Source organism: Dermacentor andersoni, chromosome 2 (assembly GCF_023375885.2).
Source record: "Dermacentor andersoni chromosome 2, qqDerAnde1_hic_scaffold, whole genome shotgun sequence".
NCBI lineage: Eukaryota > Metazoa > Arthropoda > Arachnida > Ixodida > Ixodidae > Dermacentor > Dermacentor andersoni.
In genome coordinates this window covers 133,403,085-133,430,938 of record NC_092815.1, presented here as the reverse complement: position 1 = coordinate 133,430,938, position 27,854 = coordinate 133,403,085, and the positions used below count along the sequence as shown (strand labels likewise).

The 27,854-nt window shown below is 49.1% G+C and overlaps 2 protein-coding genes across 4 annotated transcripts in view; one reads left to right on the top strand and one right to left on the bottom strand.

Moving 5' to 3' along the window:
• Window positions 1-27,854, bottom strand: part of Ptpmeg (protein tyrosine phosphatase Meg) — a 320,358-nt gene that overhangs the window by 266,509 nt on the left and 25,995 nt on the right. The window contains exon 1 of one of the 3 annotated variants that reach the window (XM_050187532.3): window positions 3,905-4,510. The exons of the other annotated variants lie outside the window; for them this stretch is intronic. The gene's annotated coding sequence lies outside the window, so the exon portion shown is untranslated. Of the gene's footprint in view, window positions 1-3,904; window positions 4,511-27,854 lie in introns of those variants that run through there. 3 annotated transcript variants of the gene reach the window in all.
• LOC140215847 (uncharacterized) lies at window positions 17,818-21,876 on the top strand. The gene has a single exon (XM_072286165.1). It carries the CDS (start codon window positions 17,818-17,820, stop codon window positions 21,874-21,876), a length of 4,059 nt encoding a protein of 1,352 aa, XP_072142266.1.

The following is a 27,854-nucleotide window of genomic DNA, read 5'->3' as shown; positions in this document are numbered from 1 at the left end:
ACGTCTCAACAGTCCTCTGTTACGTCTCAAACCCCCTCTGTCCTCCCTAGATCCCAAGGCCAGGGAAATATGCCACACCTCCGTCCAGTCCGAACATCCAAAGTCGCCGAAGGATTAACGTTGAGGGCGAGGGTGCGCACAGCCACACCGGCACCTCTGTTCACTGAGCACACAGAAAGGAGGGGAGTTTGGTAGACGGGGATTGTCATGCTTGACTCAACCTGGCGCGTCTTGGTTCCTGGGATGACACAGCAATTAGCTGTAGCGCCTGTCAAACGACCTCAGCGGCTAACAGTGGCCGCGAGGAAACGGCATAGAACGTCCTTTTCCTGGAGTTTCTTGCTCCCATCGTTGGGTACGGCGGCAGTGCACCATCCTTCAACGCTCTATTCGCCAAACGTGCCTAGCCTTGGTGGCGCCGCTGGTCTGTCCGAGGGAGACGCATTGTTAGCTTCACGAAGCGATTCGTCGCAGTAGGGCAGGAGAGGTTACAAGGTCACTACCCCCGCTAGCCGATCGTAACACGACATAAAAAAAAAGGGAGAAAGAAAATGGTTCGAGAAATCTCAGTAACATAAACGTATATTTCTATGCCACCGTGCAGTCTTGGGACACCTTCGACCATGGGCACCGTCTTGCAGCTCATTATGCGCGACTGTAGGTAAATAACTTGAGCTGTAGCGGATTGCTAGGGAGCATGCCCTTTTAGATTCTATGGCATGCTAATCGGGCAAGGTAGCATGACGTCATGGATCGAAGTGCACAGGCCTGGTGCTATCTCAGTCTAGGTGTTGGCTCGGGCCTAGTTTACTGTTTAATATATACATAAAGATGGCCGACATTTTGTTCTAATGGAGCCAAAGGAAGAACGTGCCAAGTTTAGAGAAGTTTCATTGCACCACAAGGGCCCAAATACGAAAACGAGAAAAGAAAAGTTGAATTTAAATATGTGAATTCACTGTGACGTATCGGCGCTGAAGTTTGGGCACGAAAAAGAAAGAAGAGAAAAATATATACGGCAGGACACAGCCCTGATGTCTGTCCATGTAACCTACGCTTTCTTTGCTTTGGATAGCGGTTCGTTGAAACGCAAGATATGGCGTGGCGTGTAATTCACAAATAATGACGTGTCCATGCATGGTTTCAGGTCGTTTCTTGTTCTTATTTATTTATTTATGCCTCAAATGTCCCTCGTGCGGAGTATTACATGGAGGGGGTTTGCTACACTTGAGCGAGGTCTTCGGTAAGTGGGTAGGATTGGAGCGATGCGCAGCGTCGGTCGGTGGGCAGCTGTCTGAATCTTCAGGGGGTCTTTTGCAGTCTCTTTTGCATACGCGTTAGGACGCCCACTGCCTTATTCCGATTGGTTAGTATAGTTCTGAGTACCATTTTCCAGTCATTTGTCAAACGCAACTGCACTTGCTGCTGGCGAAAGACCCCGTGCTAACGATTCTCGCGAGCTTATATTGCTTGCTACTATGCGCATTCGACATAAATCACGCGAATGGACTGAGAACACACGTTGCGCACAACCTCAATTTAGTCAAATACCACCAGTCGTTTAGGTCTGATCACATACGACCGAGAGTTAAGGGTGCGGAAAGGTTGCCGGCCTGATGTGTGGTCCGAATAGAGTGCGATCGCAGCAAATCAATCAATCAATCAAGTCGATAGCGGCTAGAAACGTACACCAAAGTGGCGGAAAGAGGCAACACCACCTAGACAGCACAAGGCATTTTCACTCCGATCCATGACATCATGTTACCTGGCCCGACTGCCACATAATCTAATGGAAAGGTTCCCGAGTAGGCAACAGTGATTTTGACGTCACCGCTTTCATCACGCCAGTCATTTCAATGGGCATTTAGAGCCAGGTAGCCTGCCGTCATGGATCTGTTTAAAGAAGCCTTGTGCTATCTAGGTGGTGTTGGAAGAGACAAAGAAAGCGTCGCTTTAAAATGGAAGTTTTGCCTCCAGTTTTTTAGTAATCAACCTGTCACCGCGAAAAAAAAAAGGGGGGGAGGGGAAAGAAACGGAAACAAAGCTTTGATAGAACACTTTTTCCCCCTACACTGATTTGCTGTAATTTTTTTCTTCAATGTCTCTTTAATTACACTGGGCATCTCGTAAGGGTTGCTCGCCCCACTTCCCCCCTGAAGCCGACGCAAGTGGAAGCGAATGTGACAGCTGCTATACTGGAGGCAGCAGTATTTATAGCCGCTGCTAAACCATCAAAACGGTTGGCTGGTGGCACTCACTCTAAGCGCAGAGCCACACGCAAGCACGTAAGCATATACAAACACTAACACTAAGACAAGCCAGGAGATTTCCTTTTAGTTCACAGGCACAAGAGATTTCGCTGAATTTTCGAAAGCTGCGGCTCTGACGACATGGAGATAACGATAAGCGCGAAACCAATTCATGCACTCTTAAAAATTCATTTCGTAAATAGCTAGTAAATGCGTGCATTTACTAGATTACCAAGTATTTTACTGCCTTCTTACTAGTTCTTCACTAACCACGGCTAGTAAAGTAAGTGCTGCCTTTTAGCCAGGAAGGTTTCTGGGTAATTTTTACTAAGCAACTACTAAGCCACGAGTACCTCGGCTGGCCGTTGTCTATTATACTGTGATTATGACAGTGTTATGCAAAATTAAGATAAACTGTAGTATTGTTCATTGTGTTGGACTAACAGTTATGTGCGACGTCGCAGCATACATATATGCCGTCAGTAGGGTATAAAAATTTCAGTACAAAGCTTTGACTATTTATCCAAATACATAGGTACTCACCGGTGCAGCCTGTTCTCCCTCAAGGTAAGGCTATAAAAACTAGAAGTTAACTCTTCGAGCACGTAGCACCTTTGCGGTTCTTCTGTATGCGCGCACTTGCTTGTCGTTGCTTGGTGGAGTTATGCAGTATTGTTACCCGGTGTCAAGGTGCCTCAACATTCCTGGTAAGCGCTACGTACACCAATAACTGATGCTTAATATGTAGCGAAAGGACGCGGGTTCTCTTTCTGGAGCGCAGCCCTTAGGCGCCAGTTCCACAGCGAAGGATGAAAGCGTCGTCTGCTCACCGATGACACCGCCGATACCACATATAAAAACAAAGCGCTGCATGAGCCGAGGTCTATCTGCGGCAGCTGCTGTGAATCGCACCCAGGCGTCACCCACACGCTGCCTCTCGTCATCCGATTAGCGAGGCAGAGGCGCCACGTTTCGCTCTGTTTGCAACGTGCCGCGCGAGAGATTGCCCGCGCCAGCCAGTATATCGCGAAATGCAAACACGTATAGATCGAGCTGCGCGTAAATCGCGCATTAGGGAGTATCGTAATCGTCGGTGAATTTTTTAAATGCATTATTTTACCTTCTTATACTTTTACAACATCGACTTAATGTGACAATACAAGCGGCACTTATAAATCGAATAGGCCCCATTGTATTGTTGGTAACTGCAGTTCAGTTGCGTTAGTAACTGCACTGATGCGGTAGTACATGGTCAGTGATACTCCCTAGCTTCAACAGGTGGTTAAAAGTACTATCATCTTACTACCTGTATTTACTAAGAAGGTATTACTTTTTAGCCACGTGTTATTATCAGTTGGTGAATATGACGACCTTTTTTCTTTTATTCAAGAGTGACGTTGAAATCTACAGAACAAGTAAAAAGTCGTATTCCTGAGAAGCCGCCATCATACTTGCTTAACAACTACGCGTGTTTTCTTTTCTGTTTATTGCTCCTTAGCCCCCGTCAAAATGCAGCGTCTACGTCGCCGTGATTCAAAGTTGCGGTCACGTGGTATACATTCTATCTAGCGCCAAGACATGCTTTTGTTTATGACGTTCCTGCTAAGCGACGCGAGGCGAGAGCGGGTTGCTCAGCGAAAACCCACCAGACTCACCCAACTCCGCGTCCGTCGAGGAATGGGGCACGTAATCCAAACTCTCCGTGACACCACGGGCACAGGTCGACGTCGCAACACGCTGTAGTCAGATGACGGCATTTCAGACCCAAGTGCCGCGTTCGCGGTCCGAGCAGCGAACTTTCGGCGACATCTCCCGCGACGCGGCCAATTCACACAATACGCAGGTTCGAAACACAAGACACAAAAAAAGCAGTGCGAGAGAAACGGGCGGACAGAAAAAGAGAGAAAAAGAAAGCTAAGAACACACGCACGCACCAAAGCTTCTGTCTGAGACACCGCTATCAACAAAAGGGCACAAGCCGATGGCAGGCAAGCGAAGTTCAACCCACGGTGTTGCCGGATGCTGCTCCCGGCCGGCACTGACTTCTACTACAGAACGCGGCAAGAAAAGAACGAAAGAGAGATGCGTCCACCAGAAACCAAGGGGTAACCAAGGGAACTTGGCGAGCACGAGGGAGAAGCGAATCCAAGCGGCGGCGTTTGCAGACGACAAGTCGGAGCGAACGAGCCCGCAGGAAGGACGAGCAGGACGGCTGCGGCGAGCCCGGCCGATGACGAGACTCGGTTGCACCAAGCGGGGCGCGCGCGCAGGCAGAACGATCTCCGCGAGAGCCGCGGCGCGGTCTGCCACACTGCGCTGACTCGCGCCGCTCCTCCACAAGGAGCCCTTTGGGCGGTGGGCGCGCGCGCGTCTGCGTTGGCGGCGCGCCGAAGGCGCGACGTGACGTCGAAGTGACGACGCGAATGCGCGCGCGTGTTGCGGGGAAGCGCCCCGGACGGGGAGAACTGGCGCGGAGCCCACCTTGAAGACAGAACAAGCGGCGTGGATGAACGACGGATGCGGACGGACCGTCGCGCGAGCCGGACGAAACACACACACACGTATATATATATATATATATATATATATATATATATATATATATATATATATATATATATATATATATATATATATATATATATATATATATGTATATGTATATATATATATATATATATATATATATATATATATATATATATATATATATATATATATATATATATGCTATTTTACTTAACTTGGGCCACACCTCAAAAATATGAAAATGCTACGTAGCAGCACAGAACCAAGGTAATGTTTTTTTCCAGACTCAGAATCAAATTTTATTACTACATACGAAGTTATTACAACATGTAATATACAGGAGGAGGTCCCGGAGTCGGAGACTGAATTGGGGCCTCCTCCGCTTACTCAGATCAAATTTTGCCTTCCGTCTGATTACATAATTAGTGTTAATTAATTAGTCAACTTCTCAATTATTATGATAAGATGAAAAGTGAGAATGAGAAAATTGTACAGCAACATCATAAACAACCGCTACAGCTACTTGTCGCTCAATACGTGCTACATAAAAGTTTTTCCCGAGTGTGAAAGAAGCCCGTGAATACATGCAAAGTGCCTCGAGCGGCAAGTCGCACGTCAATTTCGCGTGTATTCGCGGGTTTCCCCTTCCATTTCAGAGTAGCATGTAGGCAAACACTTCTACGACGGCAAACCGCTATGGTTTTAATTAAAGAGGCCTTTCTCAAGCAGGTCGACAAGCGCGCAGAAAAGGTAGCCCCAGTCATCAGCCGGGAATCCAGTTTTTAACTTTTACCCTTTCACCGAGAACAATGTCCCCAGCACAAGACCTGGAGAATAAACTTAAAAAAGGAAAAGAAGAAAGGGGGAGCAGTGAAGAACGATCGAACGACAGGAAAATAACGTAAGCACAAGCTGGTACTCGGTTTCGCGCCACTTCCGTGCAGTGTCAAAACCAGCCAGAAAACGGACGGGAGTGCGTATCCAAGCAGGCACGCACACACAAACGCACTTACCTGAGATTTCACAGCAACCATTCCCCAGCCTCTCGTCGAAGCTGAATTTCGAGAGCATACGTAGTCGGCAAATCCATACGGGCGATTTGCAATACAAGCGAATGAGTAGCTGTGCCGCACACTTCGATCGCGCAACTGCGATGCGCAGGAGATGTAGCCCATCGACGACGCGCTCTCGCATCCTGCTGCACGCAATAAATGAGCGGGGCAGCCGGGGCATGCACGAGGGCGGCGGAAGACGGTGTACGGCTCCGTCATTCCGAAAGCATTTCGCCTGACCGCAGAACTGCCGCGCCGCGCCTCCATTTTTCTTTTCTTTTTTTTACGTCCTGTATTGCGAACAGCCGCCCTTTTGTTTGCACGCCACTTCTCAACTACTCGTCACGCGCTTCTCCCTCGGTGCGCCGACGTCCGAAAAAAGAAAACGCATTCGTCGCAGCCGCCTTTCGCGCACCAACGGCACACGAAGGCGGCCTCAAGGGTCCGAGAAGGACCGGGCTGATGAAACGCGCCACTCGGCCCATATTCCCAGGTGCACGCGAGTCTTGCGTCCCTCGAGAGAGGAGAGCACGGTAGTGACAGTAGACTCCTTCCCATACCGGCGCTGTCACAATCAGTCGAGAGCCTCGATCGGGGTGCGTTGTGCTTTCGATATGTCGTGTATGCATCATGCATGCGCGGGTGGACGGTGGCAGAAAGCAAGGAATGTTTGCCATCTTTGCCCAATTCCCCATAGCGGGTATGAACCACGAGCTCAGGGGACAACAACAACTGCGACAATGTTACCTACGGCCCCGAAAACCTCCTGCTCGCGTCGCATAAACAGCCGCGTCCTGTAGGGTGTTTTAGTTTGGCGTTGTTACGCTCCGCTCCTCAGCTAAGCGGAGCGGAAGCGCGAATGCGCATGCGCCCTCCGCTTAGCCGCAAGCGGGCTAACGTTGGCTAGCGCTGACGTCAGGAAGGATTGGACTGGATGCAGAAAGCAAGCTCGCTGGCTATCACGTGGCGTTCCCCTAGACGGCGCATTATTTTCCACTGGATAAAATGGAACGATAACGCTTTACAAGAGCACGTCTAGATACTTCATGCTCAAATAAGTTACACACATACGTTTCACTTTAAAAAAGTGATCAATGGGCGTTTTTACTTTCTTTCATTACCCTGAATTTGTCCAGAGGGCGCTGCAACTACGAAAGGTCCGCTCAACGTGAAAATCGCCCGCCGCTCCGCTGTGGGTAGCGGGGCGACTCGGAGCGGAGCGGAGCGTAATGACGTTCAAGTAAGACACACTATTTTTGGCTGCCTGTGACCGTCACTGACAGCAAATTCTCGGGTGCGTCCGTGCGCTTCCCTATACCAATTATAAAACGCCGAAGTAACTAGGGAAATTGCTTTCAACGCCGTGCGACGCTCTTCGCTATCGTACGCACAGGATCATGCAGCGGTATAACACCGTGTCAGTTAGGTGGTTGAACTTGCTCCCTGGAGTCAAGTCAGCGCTCGCCGCACAGGTCTAATGTCAATGAACTCTGCTTCGAGGGCGTTTCTCCGAAAGAAAAAGGTCGAAGAAGCGAGCTGCCCGAGCAGAGCCGAGATCAGGCAGCCAGCTGCATGCGCAATACTTTGGTGACCGCGCAACTATATATGCAGGGCTAACGACGGCCGCCGAAACGCGCAACACGAGCTCCGGCGAGTTCGTTAACCTCCAGCGGATCGCGATGACTTTCGGCGCGCAACTGAGAAAGGTCAATGCAAGACGAGAAGGACATTTTCAACACGGTGCACAAGCGCAACAATAAACGACCGTCTAAAACGAAGGAGTATAACATAGGTGAGGGCAACGAAAGGAAGCCGCTAACAATACACATGTTCAAAACGCTAGAACAAACTATCATTTAAAAGAAGAAAAAGTGGGAAACCGAGAAGAAGAAGCCCCAGGCTGAGGTGGCGAGCTCTGCCGACAGCCAATTACCAAGCCAAAGAGAAAGCACGCCAATAACGCCGGAAAGAAAGAAAAATTAAAAAATAAAGAACACGTCCGCGTCTTTCCATTACGAGGAAGGAACGAACGAAACTAGAAACACAAGAAAGCTCTAATCAATCGCCGAGGCAACGTCAGTACACACGCCTCCTCTCTCTGTCTCTTTTCGTAGTTGTTTTCATACACAATATATGTAAGACCCTGCAGTGAGCGGATGCATCAGACAGCACCGCACGCATGTTCCACTCCCTCTTTCCTACATACCCGCGTATGCGGACGTGGCGGACGCCATCATGCAAGGCGTCACAGAGCGATCGCACCGTCGGCGACGCAACCGCGAAATCGCGATTGGTGCGATTGATGCGGTGCGCAGATCATGAACTGTCGCGATGTAAATGGGTCTCCCCAGAACGTACATGCCACCACACCGACGCGACGCCGACGTTTCAACGGAGGATGTGATGTTCGAAGTAGGATAGCCACAAAATATGCACGTGCATAAGTGTGACGGCATGCGGAGACGTATGTGTGAGGCTCGAACGCACGCTATAGAGCAAACTTGAGGCAAGATACACATTAGCAGAATAAGTTCGTGATATAATACAACAATGAGACATAACAGATTCAGGCTGGGCGCGTGAGAGTGTCGAAATAATTAAGCAAGTCGACGTCACAATTTCATGGACGAAGTGCAGAATTCCGTAAGCAGCCTCTCCAACACATCTAACACGTCCTAAATTAATATAGCCACGTTTCCACTATAGTATAGTACTATTAAAGCTGACGCACACGCGTTGAAAGCTTGCACGGTTCCGAAAGCGGAAGTGTGGCATGAATGACGTCACCAGCTTGCATGATGAGAACTTCACCTACGATTCTAGCCCGAGCTTCGCCACATTGGTTAGGTCAAATGAGGTGTGAAGAAGCACACTTGCAGGTTTTATTAAAATACTGGCTTTAGACTACAGCTCCTGCAACAGCGGATTCAGACCAGGCCTCGGGATATAAGAGAGAGGCGAGTTGCGGCGAGGACTGCACGACCACAACATTAAAATAATAATAATAATAATAAAGTTGCCGAATGGGAGGAGGCCATCAGGAACACGGTACTCCTAAAACAAGAGGGTCCAGGCTATACAGAGGGCCCAGGAAAAGGCGGAGCGTCACGGCGTTCTGTCGTTGTAACCGCTGGCCGCGCCAGCGGCTACAACGGCCTCCTGTTAGGGGGTCCTGACAGTAGCTCCTTAGGATCAAATAAAGTTCGTTGTCAGTCTGTTTGACGTCAATTTCTGACGCTGTGAGCGAAATGTTTTGACGTCAGGGACATGATATATATACATGTAATCTTCTCAGCGTCATCATCTTCTCGGCGTCATCTTCTCGACGTCTCTATAGCGTCAATATGTGCAATAGCAAACGCACCGCGTTATTAGATTCGAATATAATTTGTATAATTGAGGCAGCCAATAGTGTCCTTATAAGACGGCACGGGACACATAAAAAACACATGGTAAAGAGACATTAAAGAGAAAATTTGAGCTGAATTAGTCAATAACTTTTCAACAATACCAAAAAAAATATCTTCTCATACCGCGAGAAGAGGCTTCGTGAACCAGAAAATACGCAAAAACGAAAGGTCAGGTGGCGACGCCCCTTGAGATTCCTGCACCAGCTCTGTGTGACCTCATGGATATTGACGGCGTCTGCTCGGGCCTATAGTTAATTTTTTATCGGTAAAGATGAGCTACACGGCACTCTAAATGGGCATTTACTGAGCCACAACGGCCCAAATACTACACAATACTTTGTAATCATGAGGTCGCACTGAATGTACCGGCGTTGAAGTTATTCCGGAAAGTTTGAAAAAAACTCAACATTAAGCTTCGTTTTCGCTTTTAATAATCGACCTATTACAGCGAAATTAACGGAAGCAGAATACTGAAGTAGTACTACACCGATTTAGTCTTTCTGTTTAGTGTTCCTTAAGGTACTCCGTATGCATAGAACGAGAGAGAGAGAGAGAGTAAGAGAGAGAGAGAGAGAGAGAGAGGCACCAACACGCAACCACTCACGCGACTCTGCCACAGCGAGGCTTTCTCTACGTTACGCCTTTCAGCAGACTTCGCTATACAAAGAACGACGCTACCGCAAAGCGGACAAAAATATATATATAAAGAAACAAAGAACAAGGAAAGAAAAGCAACGGAGACAGGCACGCGCAAGAAACAGAAAAAAAAAAAAAAACATAAGCAGCAGCTGCAGCGCCAACGACCTGTTCTGCTGTTCAGGCTGCCGGAGCAGCGACGGAATGGAAGACGCCGAGTCCTTTCTTCCCCGGAAAACCGCACATGTCCTCGCCGAGCCGAGAATGAGACATTTCGAAATGCAAATGGCGTTTCGTCGCCAAACAGCTGCAACAAAATCGCACGGCCCATCCCCGCGCCGTGTTTCGTGCACCGCGCACACACTTGCTTACGCCTCCTGTCGCGTGCATTATTTCAAGAGGAGCTGTAATTTGCAGCCATTTGTAAAGAAATAAACCAATAAATAAAGACAGCCTAAGCCGATCGTGCCAAAAGGTAAACGGAAGTCCGACAAGTCGGTGGGTGAGTTGGGGACAGCGACAGTGTGCTGTTGTTCTAGTTGGCACAACGAGCACTATGGGGACGTCTACAAAACATTTTTTTTCCCCCTTAGCACATTATGCATGCGACACACAGCGGAAAGCTTGCAAACTGCGACATGCACAACTATTCGCTCCGAAGGGCGCGGAAAAACGGGGGCGGTGACAACACTTTTCTTTTTTTAATTACTTTTGTCATAATCTGCACTAAAAAGAAACAGACAGCACTTTCTTGGCGGACAGGTGGTGGTAGAAACGTCTTTACTGGCAGAAAGACGAGACGTGTCAGAAGTCGAGATGACCAAGCCAACCTGACACGACACAACCGCATTTCCACGCATTATACATATACGCATCGCATTATACAATACGCATCTCGCCAAGCGACAAGCGCGAGTACATGCGCCCCTCGCAAGGCGGGTTGTCGGAACTCGCCTTCAACGCTTGCTGGGATTGCCCCGTCAACTTTCGCGTGAAACCGACGAACAGATGCCGGCGCGATGGGACGATTCGACCCGACCTTATCGGGTTCGTGCAAATGAAGTTACACGCTCGTTTTGCCAACCCGCACGACACTGCAGAAAGCACGGTCAACCCAATTCGCGCATGGGACCTCGCCAATACCGGGTGTTTCTCGGACACCGACTTCAAACAATATTTAAACATAGCCGCTTTGATATAAAAGGACGGTGACTTGGGAGGCATGCCGTCGGTGGTGGCGACCGCGGGGTGACGGGTGATACGCGGCATTATTTGGTCGCTAATTGACAAAACAGCATTACCTTTGGACTCTTAGTTTAAACCAGCGGGCTTATTGTGATAGGGAAATTGAAGAGAACTCTTCGCACAAGCCGTATCGACTTTTGGATCAGGAAAAAAAAAAAAAAATATATATATATATATATATATATATATATATATATATATATATATATATATATATATATATATATTACCCGAGGAACTGGCACGACGAATTTTGGCTATCAGGGTGGGCGAAATCCATATTGGAGTCTGCAGCGAGCGCAAAGGCCGCGGCATTCGAGGCGACCTCATGCATGCGTGCGTCACCCGCAGCGGACAGCCAGCGCGATTATTAATTGCCAATTACGTTCTTTCATTGGTGCCTCGGCATTAAACGTCAGTTCATTCCATGATTAAAAAATATGCGTAAGCATTGAATGCTTCTTCATTCAAGCTCCTGCCTATTTGCCCCGTCGCTGGCGCAACATCATATTCGTTTACATAAACTCGACGCGAGCGGGTAGAGTCAGAAGACGAGTTCAGCCAAAGCCAACCCGACCGCGTTCACACGCATCTTGCCAAGCGGGTTTACAGAACACGCCTCGTCGGCCACTCGGGCCAACCTGACCTGATCCGACGCGCTCCGACTTTATCGGGTTCAGCTAAACTTAGCTACATGGGTGGTGTCCCGATTCACGCCCCAGCGTCGGCGGTGTCATGAGTAACAGAAAAATGTCTCGAAGGCAATGCTGCTGCTAATTTCATGGACCGGAAGTAATTGTGGAGACGGAAATACGTCACGGTCGCCACGTTTTAGACATCACTTATTGTGGTTCATACGGGGGACCGGGATCTTTCGGTCGCGAACGTGGCGCGACAGGAAATTGCGTCGAAACTAATTACGCCTCAGTCCATACGATTAAGTACAATTGAGCGGGCGCGCGGAAACACGCGACAATTGTTTCACGCCAGCTGTCTACGATGCAGTAGTACTGATAAATTATATAACCGTAATTTGAAGGCGATTAAACGATTAAACCCGCAACGTATATCCATCGGAAAGTGGCCAAGGCCTCTCGCTGTTAACACGCATGCATACGCCGACGAACGAGCTTCGTTGTCGCTATAACCGTAAGGAAACAAGTGGCGAGCACTCGCTCCATGGCACTAAAACACGGTGAGCGATCGACGACGCATTGTCTCTGGAGCAGCTCGAGTACGCAGCAGTCCGTATGCTGCGGACAAACACTCCCCGTTACGTTTATACTACTCACAATATTCACAAGTATACGCACAGGAACAATAAGAGATGCCTCTATTAAGAGAGTCATTCGTTGAAGAACCGCGCAATGCAAGAAGTGCGTGTGGAAACCCACCCATTTCGCAACGTCCCTCTCTCTCTCTCTCTCTCTCTCTCTCCGTAGAGACGAGCAACAGACAAAGGCAGGAACAAGAGGCGGGCGCAGACCGCGAGGCAGACAAAAGCCACCGCTTGAATGCTGGCGCGGCGCCAGACAGTCTGCGCGCCGCCGCCGCGCGGCAGCCGGAAATCGCGCCGCAGTGGTGATAATCGCAGAAAGCGCGGTGGCGGCAGAGGCCGCAGTCATGCACGCGTTTCGCGCGACGGCGGCGGTTAATCCGCAGTCACATCACATCCGTATGAACGACCCACTCGCCGCGCGGCAACGTGTATAACGCTGCGCAACACGACGATGCACCTTATACATATATAGATGCATTGAGTGAGTAAGCGTGCTGCCGCCCATCAACGCTGCCGAGGCGTTTGGGAAAGGCGAATACGTGCCTGTGCAACCAAATCGCTAAACCCAACATGTATACGTTCGACAGTGCGGTTACAATAAAAAAAAAAAGAAAAAAAAAACGAGACAGCCGCCGAGCGCTTCCGTGAAGTGGCACACGCGCGTTAACCATACGCATAGGTTTAGGAAAAGGGATAGTATACTGCGCCGAACGAAACGTAACAAATGGAATGGTGCGTGAGGAGATCGACCGCGACAGAGTACGTGCACTATCGTTTTGAATTTGTTCGTTAGTGTTGGCGCACGTGGGTGTTTGTGTGTCCGGCGCGGGATGCGTCATGCAAGAGTGCTTTTCTGAGAACAGGAGTCGACCTACGTGACTGCTTGCTCGAAGACCCCCGGGCGTAGCTACGTCAACGGTCCGAGAGCAGAAGCCACAACGCGAAACTGCCAGACCTGTTTACGAGCGAAAAAAGAACGGTTTTCGTATACAGACGCTCATCCTCGGCAGTTAGCCGCGCTTTCCGTTTTTTTTTTTTTTTTTTTTTCCCCCCCTTCCGAGCGTCTCGGCGAGTTGTGCACGGATCTACGACGAAAGGAAGTTCCATTTGGAAGCGACACCTACAGAGCGAGACGGAAAAATACATTCGCACCTTCTTAACATAATTAACAGACTCGAGTGACTGCATGGGTTCTTCCGACGTAAAAACCAATTTGGCGTAACGATCACAAAGTGATAATATACTGACCAAAACCCTACGATGTCGGCATCTGGCTCGCAAACAGCGCAATCGTTCTGAAATAGCAGTCACGTGATGCAATCGTAATGCAATACGGGCTCCCTTCGCCGCCGTCGCCGAAGGCAGCGGGTGCGCCTGACGCGTTCTTCCATGACGGATCAACAAAGGCGCTCGAAGCGTGACGTCACTGCCGCGCCATGCACGAAGCATCGCGCTTCGCACATGTGCCACAGCACTCTTGCGCGCGCGACTGTCGGCGCGTCACGGTTGCTTCAACTACAATATATACTAGTCAACGGTGCAAACCAACAGCTAGCCTAGAGGGTGTTGTGCAAACGCGGTCGTCTTCTCATCGCTCTTTCCCCCTTCTTGTTTTTTACTACTTTTTTTCTTTTTCTTACTGCCAATTCGCCGTGTCCAACTCTTGGCTGCGCCGGAGAGCGTCGCACCTCTGGTCGCATGCTCTGAAAACCGCTCTGCAGGAATTGACACGCATACGTCGCTCGGGAACCGCGATTGAACCTGCAGGCGTATCAAGCCTCAATCGTGTCCACACTATATTGACACATGTACTTATCTTTATCGGGCGACCACGTTTGGCCGCCTAACAAATGTTATCGCGCAGCGCAGGACACGCCTGCATGTAAAAGAAGTTTCTGGAATGTTATCGATGGTTCCGGTCACTGTCTTTCACCGCAACTTGTGTAATCTGATTGCATGTATGCGCGACGCGAATAGTGCAGAACTCTGTGGAAGGCACGCGGGTTCCAGCGTTTACTCTAGAATATTCGACGACTGATGTATAAAAACCGACGCGCTTGACCCGCTGATCAGATTTTCGACGATCGCCGACCGTGTTCGCCGCTATCGTTGTGCTATAAGTGTAGCCTCTTTTGTGGGCACAGGTTCGCCCAATAAAAGTTAGTTTTGTGTTTCACAGCATTGCTACTGTGTTCTTTGACGTCACGACCACGTGACAATATAAACGTGGGGGGGCTTCGCGGGCTCGAGCACTGCTGGCGTGCCTGCCTCCCGACGACGTAGCGCGAGGGAGAACGTCGTGGTCGGAGGGCGCTGCGACGGCAGCGATGAATTGTGGGGAGCCTTTAAGGCTCGCGAACACTACAGTAATGTTGCCTCAAAAGTGGGACACGTCAGTGCGCATCAAGCCAGGAGATGTAACTAATTTGCTTCATTGAGTGCTTGGTTTTCGTTCATAAAAGTACGTTGTTCAACGGACACGCTTTCCCGAGCACATCCGAAATACATCACGTGGGCCGCCGGCGCCGTGCGTTACACCATAGAGAGTGAACCGTGTTCTTGAGTCTTTCAAGACATAAATGCCTTCCTGGAAAACCGTACACTTTCCAGAAGGGCCAAACGCCATTTTGGCAGACGGGACGCGGAGCGGTAAGGTTCGCCTTCAGCGACAGAGAGAGCACGGTTCTTTACGTTTAGAGACCCTTGCTTTCTTTTAGTCTAACATCGCCAGCAAGGACAAGTACTTTAATTCACTCCGAACGGAAATGAAAGTCTAGGCGCAGTATCCGAACGGGTAGATAAACAAAACCGATAGTCAAATGCCGCCTGTTTACGAGCAACTGTTTCATTGAACGGAGCAACATTCGGTAAGAATTCGAAAAAAAAGGAAAGAAAAACAAAATGGCAAATAGAACACGTCACATGGGAATATACGTCTAAAGAAGTCGCACTTTAAAACTAAAAGCGAAACATTTATTGCGATAAGAAACTGTTAGACAGCTAGACGAAGTAACGTTATAGCTTTGTCAGCTGCAGAAGCTGTTGTAAACATTCGATTAACTAAACGAACAAGCACGCGCTGTCACGTGCACACAGACAAACAAGAACGCACCGCGATCGATGAACGCGGACACTGGCTGTCAGAAGAGTAGCGTGATAAATAGCCGCAGCAGCAGCGAGCGAATTCCCCTTCGTGCTGCCTCTCAATTCAATGCGAACAAGGCGCGCGAGAACACAGCGCACACGAAGCTATCAGCTATCTCGAGTACGCTAACCTTCGAAACCATCACAGATTGCCTCCAAGATCGGGCGCCGGCGCTCATGCAAGAAATAGGAGAGAGAGAGAGAAATGAAAAAGGCAGGCAGGTTAACCCAAAGTTAGATATCCAGTTTGCTACTCCGCACTGGGGAAGGGGTAAGGAAGACAAACAGATAGTTTTTTTAAAAAAAGTGCACACGCATGGAAATAGTGGGAGGGAAAAAAAGGGAGAACACCCACAAAGGAACGCAGGAGCGTCACAGTCGTTCAAGCAGGTCGCTTGACCGGAGGAATCTCAGTAGGGCCTTCACCGCCTTCTGGTGTGAAGACGGTGAAGGCCGAAGAAACATAGCTGTTGTATTTCCTCCATTCTGGAGCCAAAAAGTCCCCCTCCCCAGCGGCGCCAGACACCAGATAAACCCCCGCGCTGCGGGCCGCCGACGAAGTGGCAAGGAGAACTTCTCAGAGGCGCCGGACATTTGATACCCCTCAAACTACGTGCCTTACTGGCGGGCGCGTTGTATACAAACGGCGAGCGGTGGTGCGGTGGTGCCTTCCAAGTGTGGAGGTGGTGGTGACAACTTTACTGCACACAGGGGAGTTGCGGACACGCAGGTCCTTGGGCCCCCGCACGGCTCCGCTGCACTCAAGCGTTCATGTCCCGGAGGCTCATGACCCTGGCAGCCCGGCCTGTGGCGATGGCTTTGGTGCGTGCGTGGTGCAAGAATGCTTGTGTGGCATGGTGTATTGTGACTTTCTCCTTCTCACTACTCTCTCCCATTTCCCATACCCTCTACTGAAAAATAAAGCAGTCTTCTTGATGCGCTCGAAGCGAAAGGACGTCTGTCGTTTTTCCATCAGTTCAAAGTTCTCCGTCTCTTATTCCACAACATTTTTTGGTGCCGAAACCCGGGAATAGGGACGTCAAAGGATGGACATCGACAGAATCAAGCGAAAAAGGGCCGTGGTGCGAGCATCTACAACCAAGCTGATCAATGAAGTATCCACCATGGACGACAGCGCATCAATCGGTGAGCTGGAAGAAAAGATAAATATTCTTACTCTTAAAGAAGACTCACTGAAAGAGCTAGATCGGGAGATAGAAAAAGGCGTTGAAGATGAAGCTTTCGAAGAGGAAATTGCATGCTCCGAAATGTACAGAGAAAAGATCATCGTAGCGAAAACAAAGGTACAACGCATGCTACGCGGCTTTAGCTGCACAAATGTTTCATCAGATCGCACACTAAACTCCTCAGATCAAAGAGAATCTAGCGCAAACGATTCGCAAATACGCCCCACCGTAAAGCTGCCAAAGCTCGAAATCAACAAATTCAACGGAGAGCTTCGAGAGTGGCAAGGGTTCTGGAGTCAGTTTGAGTCAACTATCAACGCTAACCAGAATCTCTCAAACGTAGACAAATTCAAGTACCTTAACAGCTACTTGACAGGAAAGGCGGCGGCTGCGGTAGCAGGACTTGACTTGTCGGAAGGCAACTACGATGTCGCTCTCTCGCTATTGAAGGAGAGGTTCGGCAGAAAGGAAGTTATTATAGAAGACCACATGTCACGGCTGCTTAACATCAAGCCAGTGCGTGACTCACGGAATCTCGGTCAACTGCGCAGCCTCGTCGACGAAGTAGAGACAGGTGTACGCAGCCTCACTTCTTTAGGCGTGAGTGTTGGCACTTATGGAACTTTGTTACTGACCGTAATAAAGAAAGCGGTGCCTGCCGACCTTCGTCTGGAATACCAAAGAAAATACGAGGCTACGAACGAGGGAAGTGAGCTGGAGGAGTTCCTGCGTTTTTTGAGAAAAGAGGTTGCGACGCGGGAGATCATACAGCGGGCCGAAGCTCCGAGAGACAACAGTGCCGAATTGGTAAAGGAAAGGCGCAACAGCAACACTAAAGCGGCGTACATGCCTACTGCAGCGGCACTGCACACCACGATCAAGGACAGCACAGCATGTCTATTTTGTAATTCGAACGGCCATGAGACCGGCAACTGCAACGCAAAGATGTCTGTGGCGGATAAGAGAGAGGTGCTGAAGCGTGACAATCGATGTTTCCGGTGTACAACAAAAGGGCACGAGGCAAGAGAATGCCGTAAAGCTAAGTGGCTCAGGTGTGCGCATTGCAAGGGCAGACATTTAACGACAATGTGCGACCCTGACTTTAGGAGACACCGCAACACTGATGAAAGGGATGCATCTTCGTCACCGGTGATTGAGCAAGCCACGGTGTTGAAGTCCTCATTAGGCACGGGAGATGACTTGATGTGCAATGGAGAGCAGCAGTTTCTCCTACAGACAGCGCGAGCTTGGACAGAGGGTCCACATGAACGTACGCTTGTCAGGCTTCTCCTGGACGGTGGCAGCCAGCGAACCTTCATTCATCGCAAGCTATCCGAAAAGCTGCAGTTAAAAGTGCTGGGAGAAGAGGAACTTAAAATATTTGCCTTTGGTGAGACATCAGCCACCACACGCACAAAAACGTGTCGAGTGGAGCTGTGGCTCAGAAGCCAGTACGACGGAAAAGAGGTGCGAGTGGAAGCGCTGGAGGTTCCTTGCATCTGTGCAGATATCATGGCTGCTCCATCAAATTCTGTTCTACTTCAACTTTCAAAATTTCACTTCCAAGTCGCAGACGCCTCGCGGGGCGACGAAAGCGAAAATACTGACCTTTTGATTGGCGCTGATCATTACTGGGAAATCGTCACGGGATCCACTAAGCGTCTCAGCTCCAAATTGATGGCAGTGGAGACTGTATTCGGATGGACAGTCCAGGGCCAGGTCGGCACAAGGAAGTCAACAGGAGTCTGCTCCTCGGCTGCTGGCGTGATGCGGATAGGAGTGAGTGAACAAATTGACAAGGAAACATCAGCACAGCTGAAGTCTTTCTGGGAGCTCGAGCACATCGGTATCAAGGAACATGAGCCAATTCGTCATGAGGACGCAGTCCTTCAGCACTATAAAGAAACCGTCATCTTTGAGAATGGCCGCTATAAGGTGTCGTTCCCTTGGAATTCGATGGTTTACGAGCTTGGCGACAACTACGAGTGCGCAGCAAGGCGTCTTAAAGCACAGACAAAGCGCCTCTTGGAAGGAGATTCGTTGATTAGGGAATACGACGCCTGCATAAGAGACTACATAGGAAAGGGCTATGCAGAGCCAGCCAGCAGGGATTACGGCACGTCGGAAGGTCCGGTGTACTATATGCCACATCAAGCAGTTGTTCGTCGCGAAAGTCAGACGACAAAACTGAGGGTAGTATTTGATGCATCATCTAGTGCCAAAAATCGCCTCTCACTGAACAATGTTTTGGAAAGTGGCCCAAACCTAAACCCAGAGCTCATTGATCTGCTGATCAATTTCCGTACTTACAACATTGCCATCGTTGCGGATATTGAAAAGGCCTTTCTCCAAATATCACTATCAGAGGGCGATCGGAACGCTGTGCAGTTTCTCTGGTACGCAATGACGCCAAAGAAAGGGGAAGAGCTTCCAGCTGTGGTGACCTATCGCATGACTCGCGTGCCGTTCGGTGTCACGTCGAGCCCATTTCTCTTGGCTGCAACGTTGCAACATCATCTTGAAGGCCTGCCGGAACGGTATGCTGAAACTGCAGGTATTCTGCGCAAGCATCTTTACGTGGACGACCTTGTAACTGGGGTTGACAGCCTTGACAAGGGTAAAGTCTTGTGCCAGGAATCCAAAGATATATTGTCTCAAGCAGGGATGCGGCTACACAAGTGGATGTCGAACGACCGCGATCTCGTCAACTTCTTAGAGAATGGCAATGTGGAGAGAACGAACGCTGATGCTGGACATGCTGCAGCTACAAAGATATTGGGAGTAGGTTGGAATGCTCAGACTGACCACTTTGAATACAACCCAACTTCACTCATCGACTTCCTCTCCGCAAGAGCCGACAACAAGAGATTTGTGCTGCAGATCTCGGCAAGAATTTTCGACCCTTTTGGATTTATTGCTCCCACAACATTATGCGTAAAGGTAATGTTCCAGAAGTTGTGGGAGTTGGGAATTGGTTGGGACGATCCCTTGCCTGAGACATTGCAGCCTGAGTGGGACTGCTGGTGTAGGGAGCTTCCATGCATTGAAGGAGTCTGTATTCCAAGACTGATAGCGGCAGACTTTAGAAACGATGATACGGAGAAAGTGGTGCATGTTTTCTGTGACGCAAGCCCGAAGGCCTATGGTGCTGTCGCATATATCGTGACCAAGTCTCCGTTCGGACTAACAAATGTCAGCTTGGTCATGGCTAAATCAAGAGTGGCCCCTTTGAAACGCCTCTCGCTGCCCCGATTGGAGCTGATGGGAGCCCTTGTTGGCGCGCGACTATGCCACTACGTTACCAAGGCCTTGGATCTGAAGAACGTTGCTACCATCCTCTGGACTGACTCTACAGTAGCTATGTACTGGATCAAGGGAAACGCTGCCAGATGGAAGCCCTTCGTGGCAAATCGAGCGCTGACAGATCCCAGGGATTGGAGACACTGCCCAGGCTCAGACAACCCCGCTGACCTAATCACCCGCGGCATTCTCCCATCGGCCCTGCGGGAAAGCGAACTGTGGTGGAAAGGACCCCGATGGCTTCAGGAGGATGACACGTGTTGGCCAGTGATAAGTGAGCCGAGCTCGAATGTTAGGGAGTGCCAAATGGAAGAGCGAAAGGTGACGGTGATGCCCATAGTATCATCGTCATCCATGGCAATTTTCAATGTTGAGAATTATAGTTCATTCAGCAGAGTCGTGCGAGTAACCGCGTGGGTCCGCCGCTTTGTCGACAACTGCCACAACAAAGAAGGAAGGACGATCGGCCCATTACGAGCTGAAGAAGTAATCAGCGCCGAAAGATACTGGTTGGCTAAGGCTCAACGAGATGCGTTCAGCGACGACATTTCAAACCTGAAGAATAAAAGACCGCTGCACAAGAGCTCTCCTGTTTTGCCTTTCAACCCGTACTTCGACAAAGAGGGCCTCATGCGAGTTGGTGGACGCTTGCAATTCAGTGATAACAACGAAGAGACTAAGCATCCCATTGTTCTTCCTGGCAAGCACCCCCTCACGTCACTGCTCATACGGAAGGAACATTTGAGAATGCTGCACGCGGGCGTACGCGATACTCTAGCACAGTTGCGAGAATCGTATTGGATTATTCGAGGACGTCAGGCCGTAAAGAAAATTATCAAGCAGTGCCTCGTCTGTCGCAGGCAAAGTTGCCCTCCCGCTACGGAACCAGTAGCACCACTTCCAGCTGACAGAGTGACAAAGGGAAACCCGTTCGACATCGTTGGCATCGATTTTGCAGGGCCCTTGATTTGTCAACAGTCACGCGACAGCAAAAAATGCTACATCGCTATTTTCACCTGTGCTGTGACACGTGCCGTCCACCTTGAGCTTGTCAGCGACCTGTCGGCTACAGCCTTCCTGTTGGCCTTTAAACGCTTTGTGGCACGCCGTGGAATTTGCTCGACGGTGTATTCGGACAACGCGCTCACATTCAAGCGTGCAGCCAGGGATCTAAAGGCAATGTTCATGCTGTTACAGGTCGAGGAATTGCAGTCATACTTCGCCGGAAACCAAATCAGATGGAAGTTTATTGTTGAACGGGCAGCTTGGTGGGGTGGATTCTGGGAGCGGATGGTGCGATCTGTGAAAGTAGCATTGCGAAAGGTGTTAGGTCGGAGCAGCTTGAGTTTCGAAGAACTGACCACCGTTCTTTATGAGGTGGAGGCCGTGATCAACTCACGCCCTCTGACTTTCATATATGATGATGCTCAAGAACCAGAACCGCTGTCACCGGCTCATTTCCTTGTCGGAAGAAGGTTGACGACTCTTCCTCCACACCTGCTGCCGGACGAAATTCCTGGCGGTGGAATGCATCTCTCACGACGCTGGAAGTACCGGACTGCCATGGCCGATGGTTTCTGGAGACGGTGGCGGAAAGAGTACTTATTGGAGCTCAGATCGGCACATATGTGCCGACCAACGACATCGAGTGATCTGAAGAAAGGCGCATTGGTGCTCCTGAAGGAAGACCGTTTGAAACGCCACATGTGGAAGACCGCCAGAATTAAGGAAACATTTAAGGGTAGAGACGGCAGGGTGCGGTCCTGCAAACTGGTATTAAGTGGGGGAACTGAGGTGAAGCGACCGATACAGCTGCTGTATCCCTTGGAGATTGTGGAGCAATGAGCTCAATAATAGTTCGCTCATCCGGGGGAGGTTGTTGTATTTCCTCCATTCTGGAGCCAAAAAGTCCCCCTCCCCAGCGGCGCCAGACACCAGATAAACCCCCGCGCTGCGGGCCGCCGACGAAGTGGCAAGGAGAACTTCTCAGAGGCGCCGGACATTCGATACCCCTCAAACTACGTGCCTTACTGGCGGGCGCGTTGTATACAAACGGCGAGCGGCGGTGCGGTGGTGCCTTCCAAGTGTGGAGGTGGTGGTGACAACTTTATTGCACACAGGGGAGTTGCGGACACGCAGGTCCTTGGGCCCCCGCACGGCTCCACTGCACTCAAGCGTTCATGTCCCGGAGGCTCATGACCCTGGCAGCCCGGCCTGTGGCGATGGCTTTGGTGCGTGCGTGGTGCAAGAATGCTTGTGTGGCATGGTGTATTGTGACTTTCTCCTTCTCACTACTCTCTCCCATTTCCCATACCCTCTAGTGAAAAATAAAGCAGTCTTCTTGATGCGCTCGAAGCGAAAGGACGTCTGTCGTTTTTCCATCAGTTCAAAGTTCTCCGTCTCTTATTCCACAACAATAGCCACGCAGCACGTACGTTGCCACGAAAAATTGGATCGGTCGTTCCTGAACCCCCTACACAACGCAACGAAACGCACTTGGCCCTGAAGTGAATATTAGAAAAAAAAACGCGATTTTCATCTTACTTAATTAAGCGGAATATAAAAAAATACTTTAAGGAGCGGCGGATGACGCTGTTAGATACGGGACCTTTTTCTGAGCCTCCTTCGAGTTCACCAGACCACATCGAATCGCGCCACACCTAAGTAAGGAACGCAGAAGCAGATCTACCCCGTTCCCGAGGCGCGGCACGTGCAAACGAGTTGGCGCCCCCCACCTCGTGCGCCGCAGGTGGAGCTATTCACTGCTTGACTCTTCCCGAAAGTGTAGCGAGAGCCTGGCACTGTTCCAGGTAACGTGGGTCCCGAGGCAAGACGGCTGTAATGCACCGTGAAGCCCTGGCAGCAATCCTTCCATCCGCCTTTGTAAAGGCAGCTGCAGACCGGGAAGGCAATACCGCAGAAAGAAGTAAGCCCTCGGACAATTGGGGCCCAAGGAGCGACCCTGTGCGCCGGGTGTGACACAATCGCACGGGCGCCTACCATTGGCCGAAAATGACGACACCTGAGCGGGCTCGCCAACTGCCCGAAAATGACGTCACCTGAGCGGGCTCGCCGATTGGCCGAACGTGACGTGACTTCGAGACACCGAAGGGCTTAAAAGCCAGAGACCGGGAGCAGCAAGAGAGCATTCCTTGATTCATCTCTTTCGAGCTTCTTGCCACAGGCCGCAGCGTCCGAGTTGCTGCCAGCCCGTAATGACTTTACGACTGTTAATTTCTTTGTACTCTCACTGTAAATAAGCCTCCAGTTTTCATCTTAAAGTCCTCCTCAACCTCGGCCAACTCCTGCACCCAACGGCAAGGTCCAAAAATCTGGGGGACAGCAATTGGGATTGTCCTCCAGATCCAACAACGCAAACCATACACCGTTCGTTTCATTCACCTGTGGCTAACCACTTTTAAAAAATCCTTGATTCATGTTACGTGAAACACCCTATATATATATATATATATATATATATATATATATATATATGGGTGGGGTTCGGAAAGCTGGTCGGGCCGCAGCCCCTACCACCACCCCCCGGGAAGAATGAAAGAAACCATCGAGGATGCTGCACATACCAATGACATCCTTGAATCACAAAAACCTTGTGGGCACATCAAGCAGACACGCGAAGTGACTGTCAGCCGTAATGCCGAACGACATCGCGACACGGTATACATATCTTCGACAAAGCTGAGAGCTGGGCGAGTTGGTGTGGTTCCATCTTAACAAAATAAATAAATAAACCAGCGCGAGAAAGCTCTTGTAATCATTCCATCAGAGTTGAAGCCCCGTAGCAACCCCCACCTGCCCCTGGTACCCTGGTTGGCACTTCGTTGCAATGGCTGCCTGTCAAGCGTCCTCGCTCTACGCGGAGGCGTCCGTTATAGATCGGGCGCTATCAATTCAATACACGGAGTGATCAGGTGATTAAGTTTTCCGTAATGTTCAAATACATCGCCTATGGCAGATACCATAATTCTTGCCCTTGAGCTGGATTACTCGAAGAGGCGGATACCACTGGCACAAGAAATCGTAGCACATATTCAGCCAACTAAACACTAATCAACTTCTTAATAACTTTACGGCACATATCGCAATTTACCAATTGTGACCGGAGGGTTTGCACGACGCATCCGCTCGAAACGAATATTCAGCATGGCACTCGCTTGTAGATATCATTTCCCAAAGTGCGGCACAAATACGCGGGCGTTCCAGTTACGTTTGCGCTTCAATGCAGAAACGAGCGTTTTGTTAAAGAAGCAAGTGAAACAACAGTTCATTTTTACGGCAAGCTTGATGGCGCACATCTCGAAACTCATGTCATGGAACATGTGTCACGGAAATTCATGTCATGCCTTGAAAACTCAGCGGCTACAATTCTTGAATTGCAATATAAGTCGTAAGGTAATTAGATAGGATGTTAATTAGTGAATTTTGTTTAATTCGTCGAAGACATGTTTCAATTTATGGTACCTGTCTGCCTCTCTGAATAATCTATCTCAACAAATTGCAACAAACGATTGAAGAACTTCACCGAGAAAGTGTAAAAGTAGGGTTAAAGATGAATACCGCGCAGATGACAAAGATAATGTTCCATAGCCTGGCAAGAAAACAAGAATTCGTGATCGGTTAGCCAGCCTGTAGAATGTGTGCGGTTATCTAAGTCAATTATTCACAGGCGATCCTGATCCCGAGAAGGAACATTACTCAAGAATAAAAATGGGTTAGAGTGCGTACGACAGGCATTATCATATCACGATTGGGAGCTTACCATTGTTGTTGAAAACAAAAGCATACGATCATCGCATTCTACCGGTGACATAAGGGGCAGAAACTTGGAGGTAATCAATGAAGCTCGAGAACAAGCTTTTCGATCCACATTAATGCTTGCGGAGCCGTTCTCATGCGCGACCGAAGCGGAACAGTACTTTCCCACTTTCAAAGCTGGGTAGGAAAAACTGTCAGAGATGGGGTCATTTCTATTTGAGTGAAATGAAACGAATTTGACAAATCGCCTTTTGCGCGACGTACACGGACAAAGAGAAAGAAAGAAATAGAGACGAAATGAAACGGAAAGAAAGAACAGGGCTAAATGACATCGTGACCCATCCACATTGCGCACAATTCGCTGCTTTTCGAACCGATGCAGACATAATTCACACTTAATTTCCATTTTTTTCGATGCCGGAGAGAACACACAGCGCCAAAGTGAAGCCACTCGCGCGCGAACAAACCGAAGTTGGTGGACAGCGTTAGGTCGGGGACGGCGGCCACTCGTCTCGCCGAGAAGACAGCACTATTCTCCGAAGACTTCAAACTCAATAGCGACTCCTCTTTTCCCTCACTATATTCAAGGCCTACCTGGGCCACCAAAATGCCCGAACTGCATGTAATATCCGTCCCTAGAGCATTGTCTATGGCATTGCCCTCACCCTCAACCCAAACTGCAGTCAGCCCTCTCCACCATTCGCACTAACATCAAGCCACGGTCATGGACGGACTGGCTCACTCCACCACTCCATGCAACTAACATTCTCCTGCCGGTGCTTATCCAGCACGTCAAAGGTGTGTTGGGTGAGGACTGGTAGCTGACCGACCAGGGTTGAGCGCCCGACGCTGGCGTAAAAATAAAAGTTTTCTCTCTCTCTCTCTCTCGTCTAGCCGGGCGACGCACATGCCGCAAAGACAAATACAACTAAGCGCGCGGGCGGACGGGCGTGTCGGGAGACGACTGTCACGCGCTTCCACGTCACGCATACAGACGTGCACGACGGCTGCCGATGTCCTCCTAATCCCACGTTCCGTTTACCGAGGTAAGCGTGCTCCGCCGCAGGGCACACGAAAGGAGAAACGAACGTCGATCCCTGCCGCACCGACCGCTATTTCGTTTCTGTCACACGCACGTGCGGTGTCCAGCACATAAAAAAAAAAATAAAAAAAAAACACTAAAGAAAAAGTCAATGAACTTTCAACAAATGCAGTCAGTGGCGCAGGAATTCGTTTCTCGCTCTCGCGGTTGTTTATCCATTTACTAACAGTAGGATGAAAATTGAAGTCTACTGCGCAGGGCTTTCTTCACCTTCGTCGCACTCGAGCGAAAAAAGCCCCCCCCGATGTGATCGCAAACTTCAATCGCAGAACAGCATACAGCATCGCTGACAGGTCGACGGAGCCTTCGCTATCGGAGGCGCGGTTCAGAAGAGAAAGATACATACTGCGGCGACATCCCGGAAGGCGTAAGGCGCCGAACAACATACCTAAATATCGCGTCGCGTATAATGTGACCTCTCCCCCCCACCAAACACACACACACCTCCTGTCTGCCTCGCCTCCTCTGGTCTCCCCGGCTCTCAGCGACGCCATGAATTCTGCCAGCATCTACTTATATCAATGTTGAAACGATAAATGCGGATTACGTTACACTCTAAAGGAGCCACGGGTTCAAGCTAACAAATTCCGAGAACGTTTGCGAAAAAAGCGGCGCGGGTTACGATTAAAATAAGAAGCCCCAAAATCGACGACCTGGAACTGACGTACCGGTGTTGCGGTCTCATTGCGAAATACGATGGTTTAAAACAAATGAAAAAAAAAAATCCTGCCCTTCTATTAAAAATCAACATTTCTGCACCGAATTAATGACCATCGTGTTTCGAAAGAATACCGAATTACAAGTCTAAAGGTTGCGCCCAGAATGCGAAGCTGTGACGACACTTATAGAGCACAGTAGAAGACTCGAAAACGTTGGCAGCGGTCGTGGTGGTAGTGCCTTTATTATTTTTATTTTTTTCGACACTGATTGTTGGGCCAATGTCAAAAGTTAGTGCAAGCCCATTAATTAATTACGTTTAGTTAGGTACATACTCAACAAACACTGCGCATTTTATCTGTATACTTGCTTAGAAGCATAAAACTGAGATGAAACCATGTCAGTAGAGTACAAGAGGTCATCAAACAGTATTTACAAAGAAATTCTAAAAACAATTAAAAACACACTGACTCAGCAGTAACATATCATAATAATGGGTAATCGCAAAAAACAGTTATTGCAATTTTTAAGCTTATAGTTTAGGAAAGTAATGTCGCCATTATAGAGAACAACGTTTCTCGCCGCGCACATTGAATTGATATTCCAAATTTTCGCACCAGAAAACTGAATAATTCAGTCGTATTGTCATAATTACGAGCAGTAAACAGCGCTAAACAACAGGACGAAGAACGGGACACAGACCACAGCGCTGACTAAGAACCAAGTGTCTTTATTCTTTCAGTCAGCATAGATATATACTCTACCGCTATCTCAAGGCACAAACGCAACAGAAATTGAGCACGCGCAATCACGAACCAAGTACTCTTCTGCAGTATTGCCGTAAGTATTTCGGGCGAGTGGTAAATTAAGGTTCGCTACGTGTAGTCCCAGAGTTGGCATAATTAGTGTATCTAATTAACCAGTTATTTTGATGTAAGTATTAACAAAAATGGACTTTTATTTCTTGTACCAATGGAAATGCTAGTACACAAAACTTAGAAAATCATAAATTACAAAGTGCACAAAGATTTGAGAATGTAACTATGTGCAAAGCTCTTTTCTGCAATCTGATTATTGCCTCTAAATACTTATTTAAAATGTAGACTATACCATGATTACAGCAATGTGAAACACCGCAATAAAAATATATATAGATCAATAACCTTGAGAAACGGATAGTAACAGCATAAACTGGCCTTTAATAACCAATACATATACAGGTATACCGGAGAAAACTTAATTTAAAACACGAGTTAGTAACATATGATATGCACTTAAGATTACTAAA

Bases quoted from the DNA above. Each gene is read 5' to 3' on its own strand.
- LOC140215847 (XM_072286165.1), top strand. From the start codon at position 17,818: ATGTGCGACCCTGACTTTAGGAGACACCGCAACACTGATGAAAGGGAT.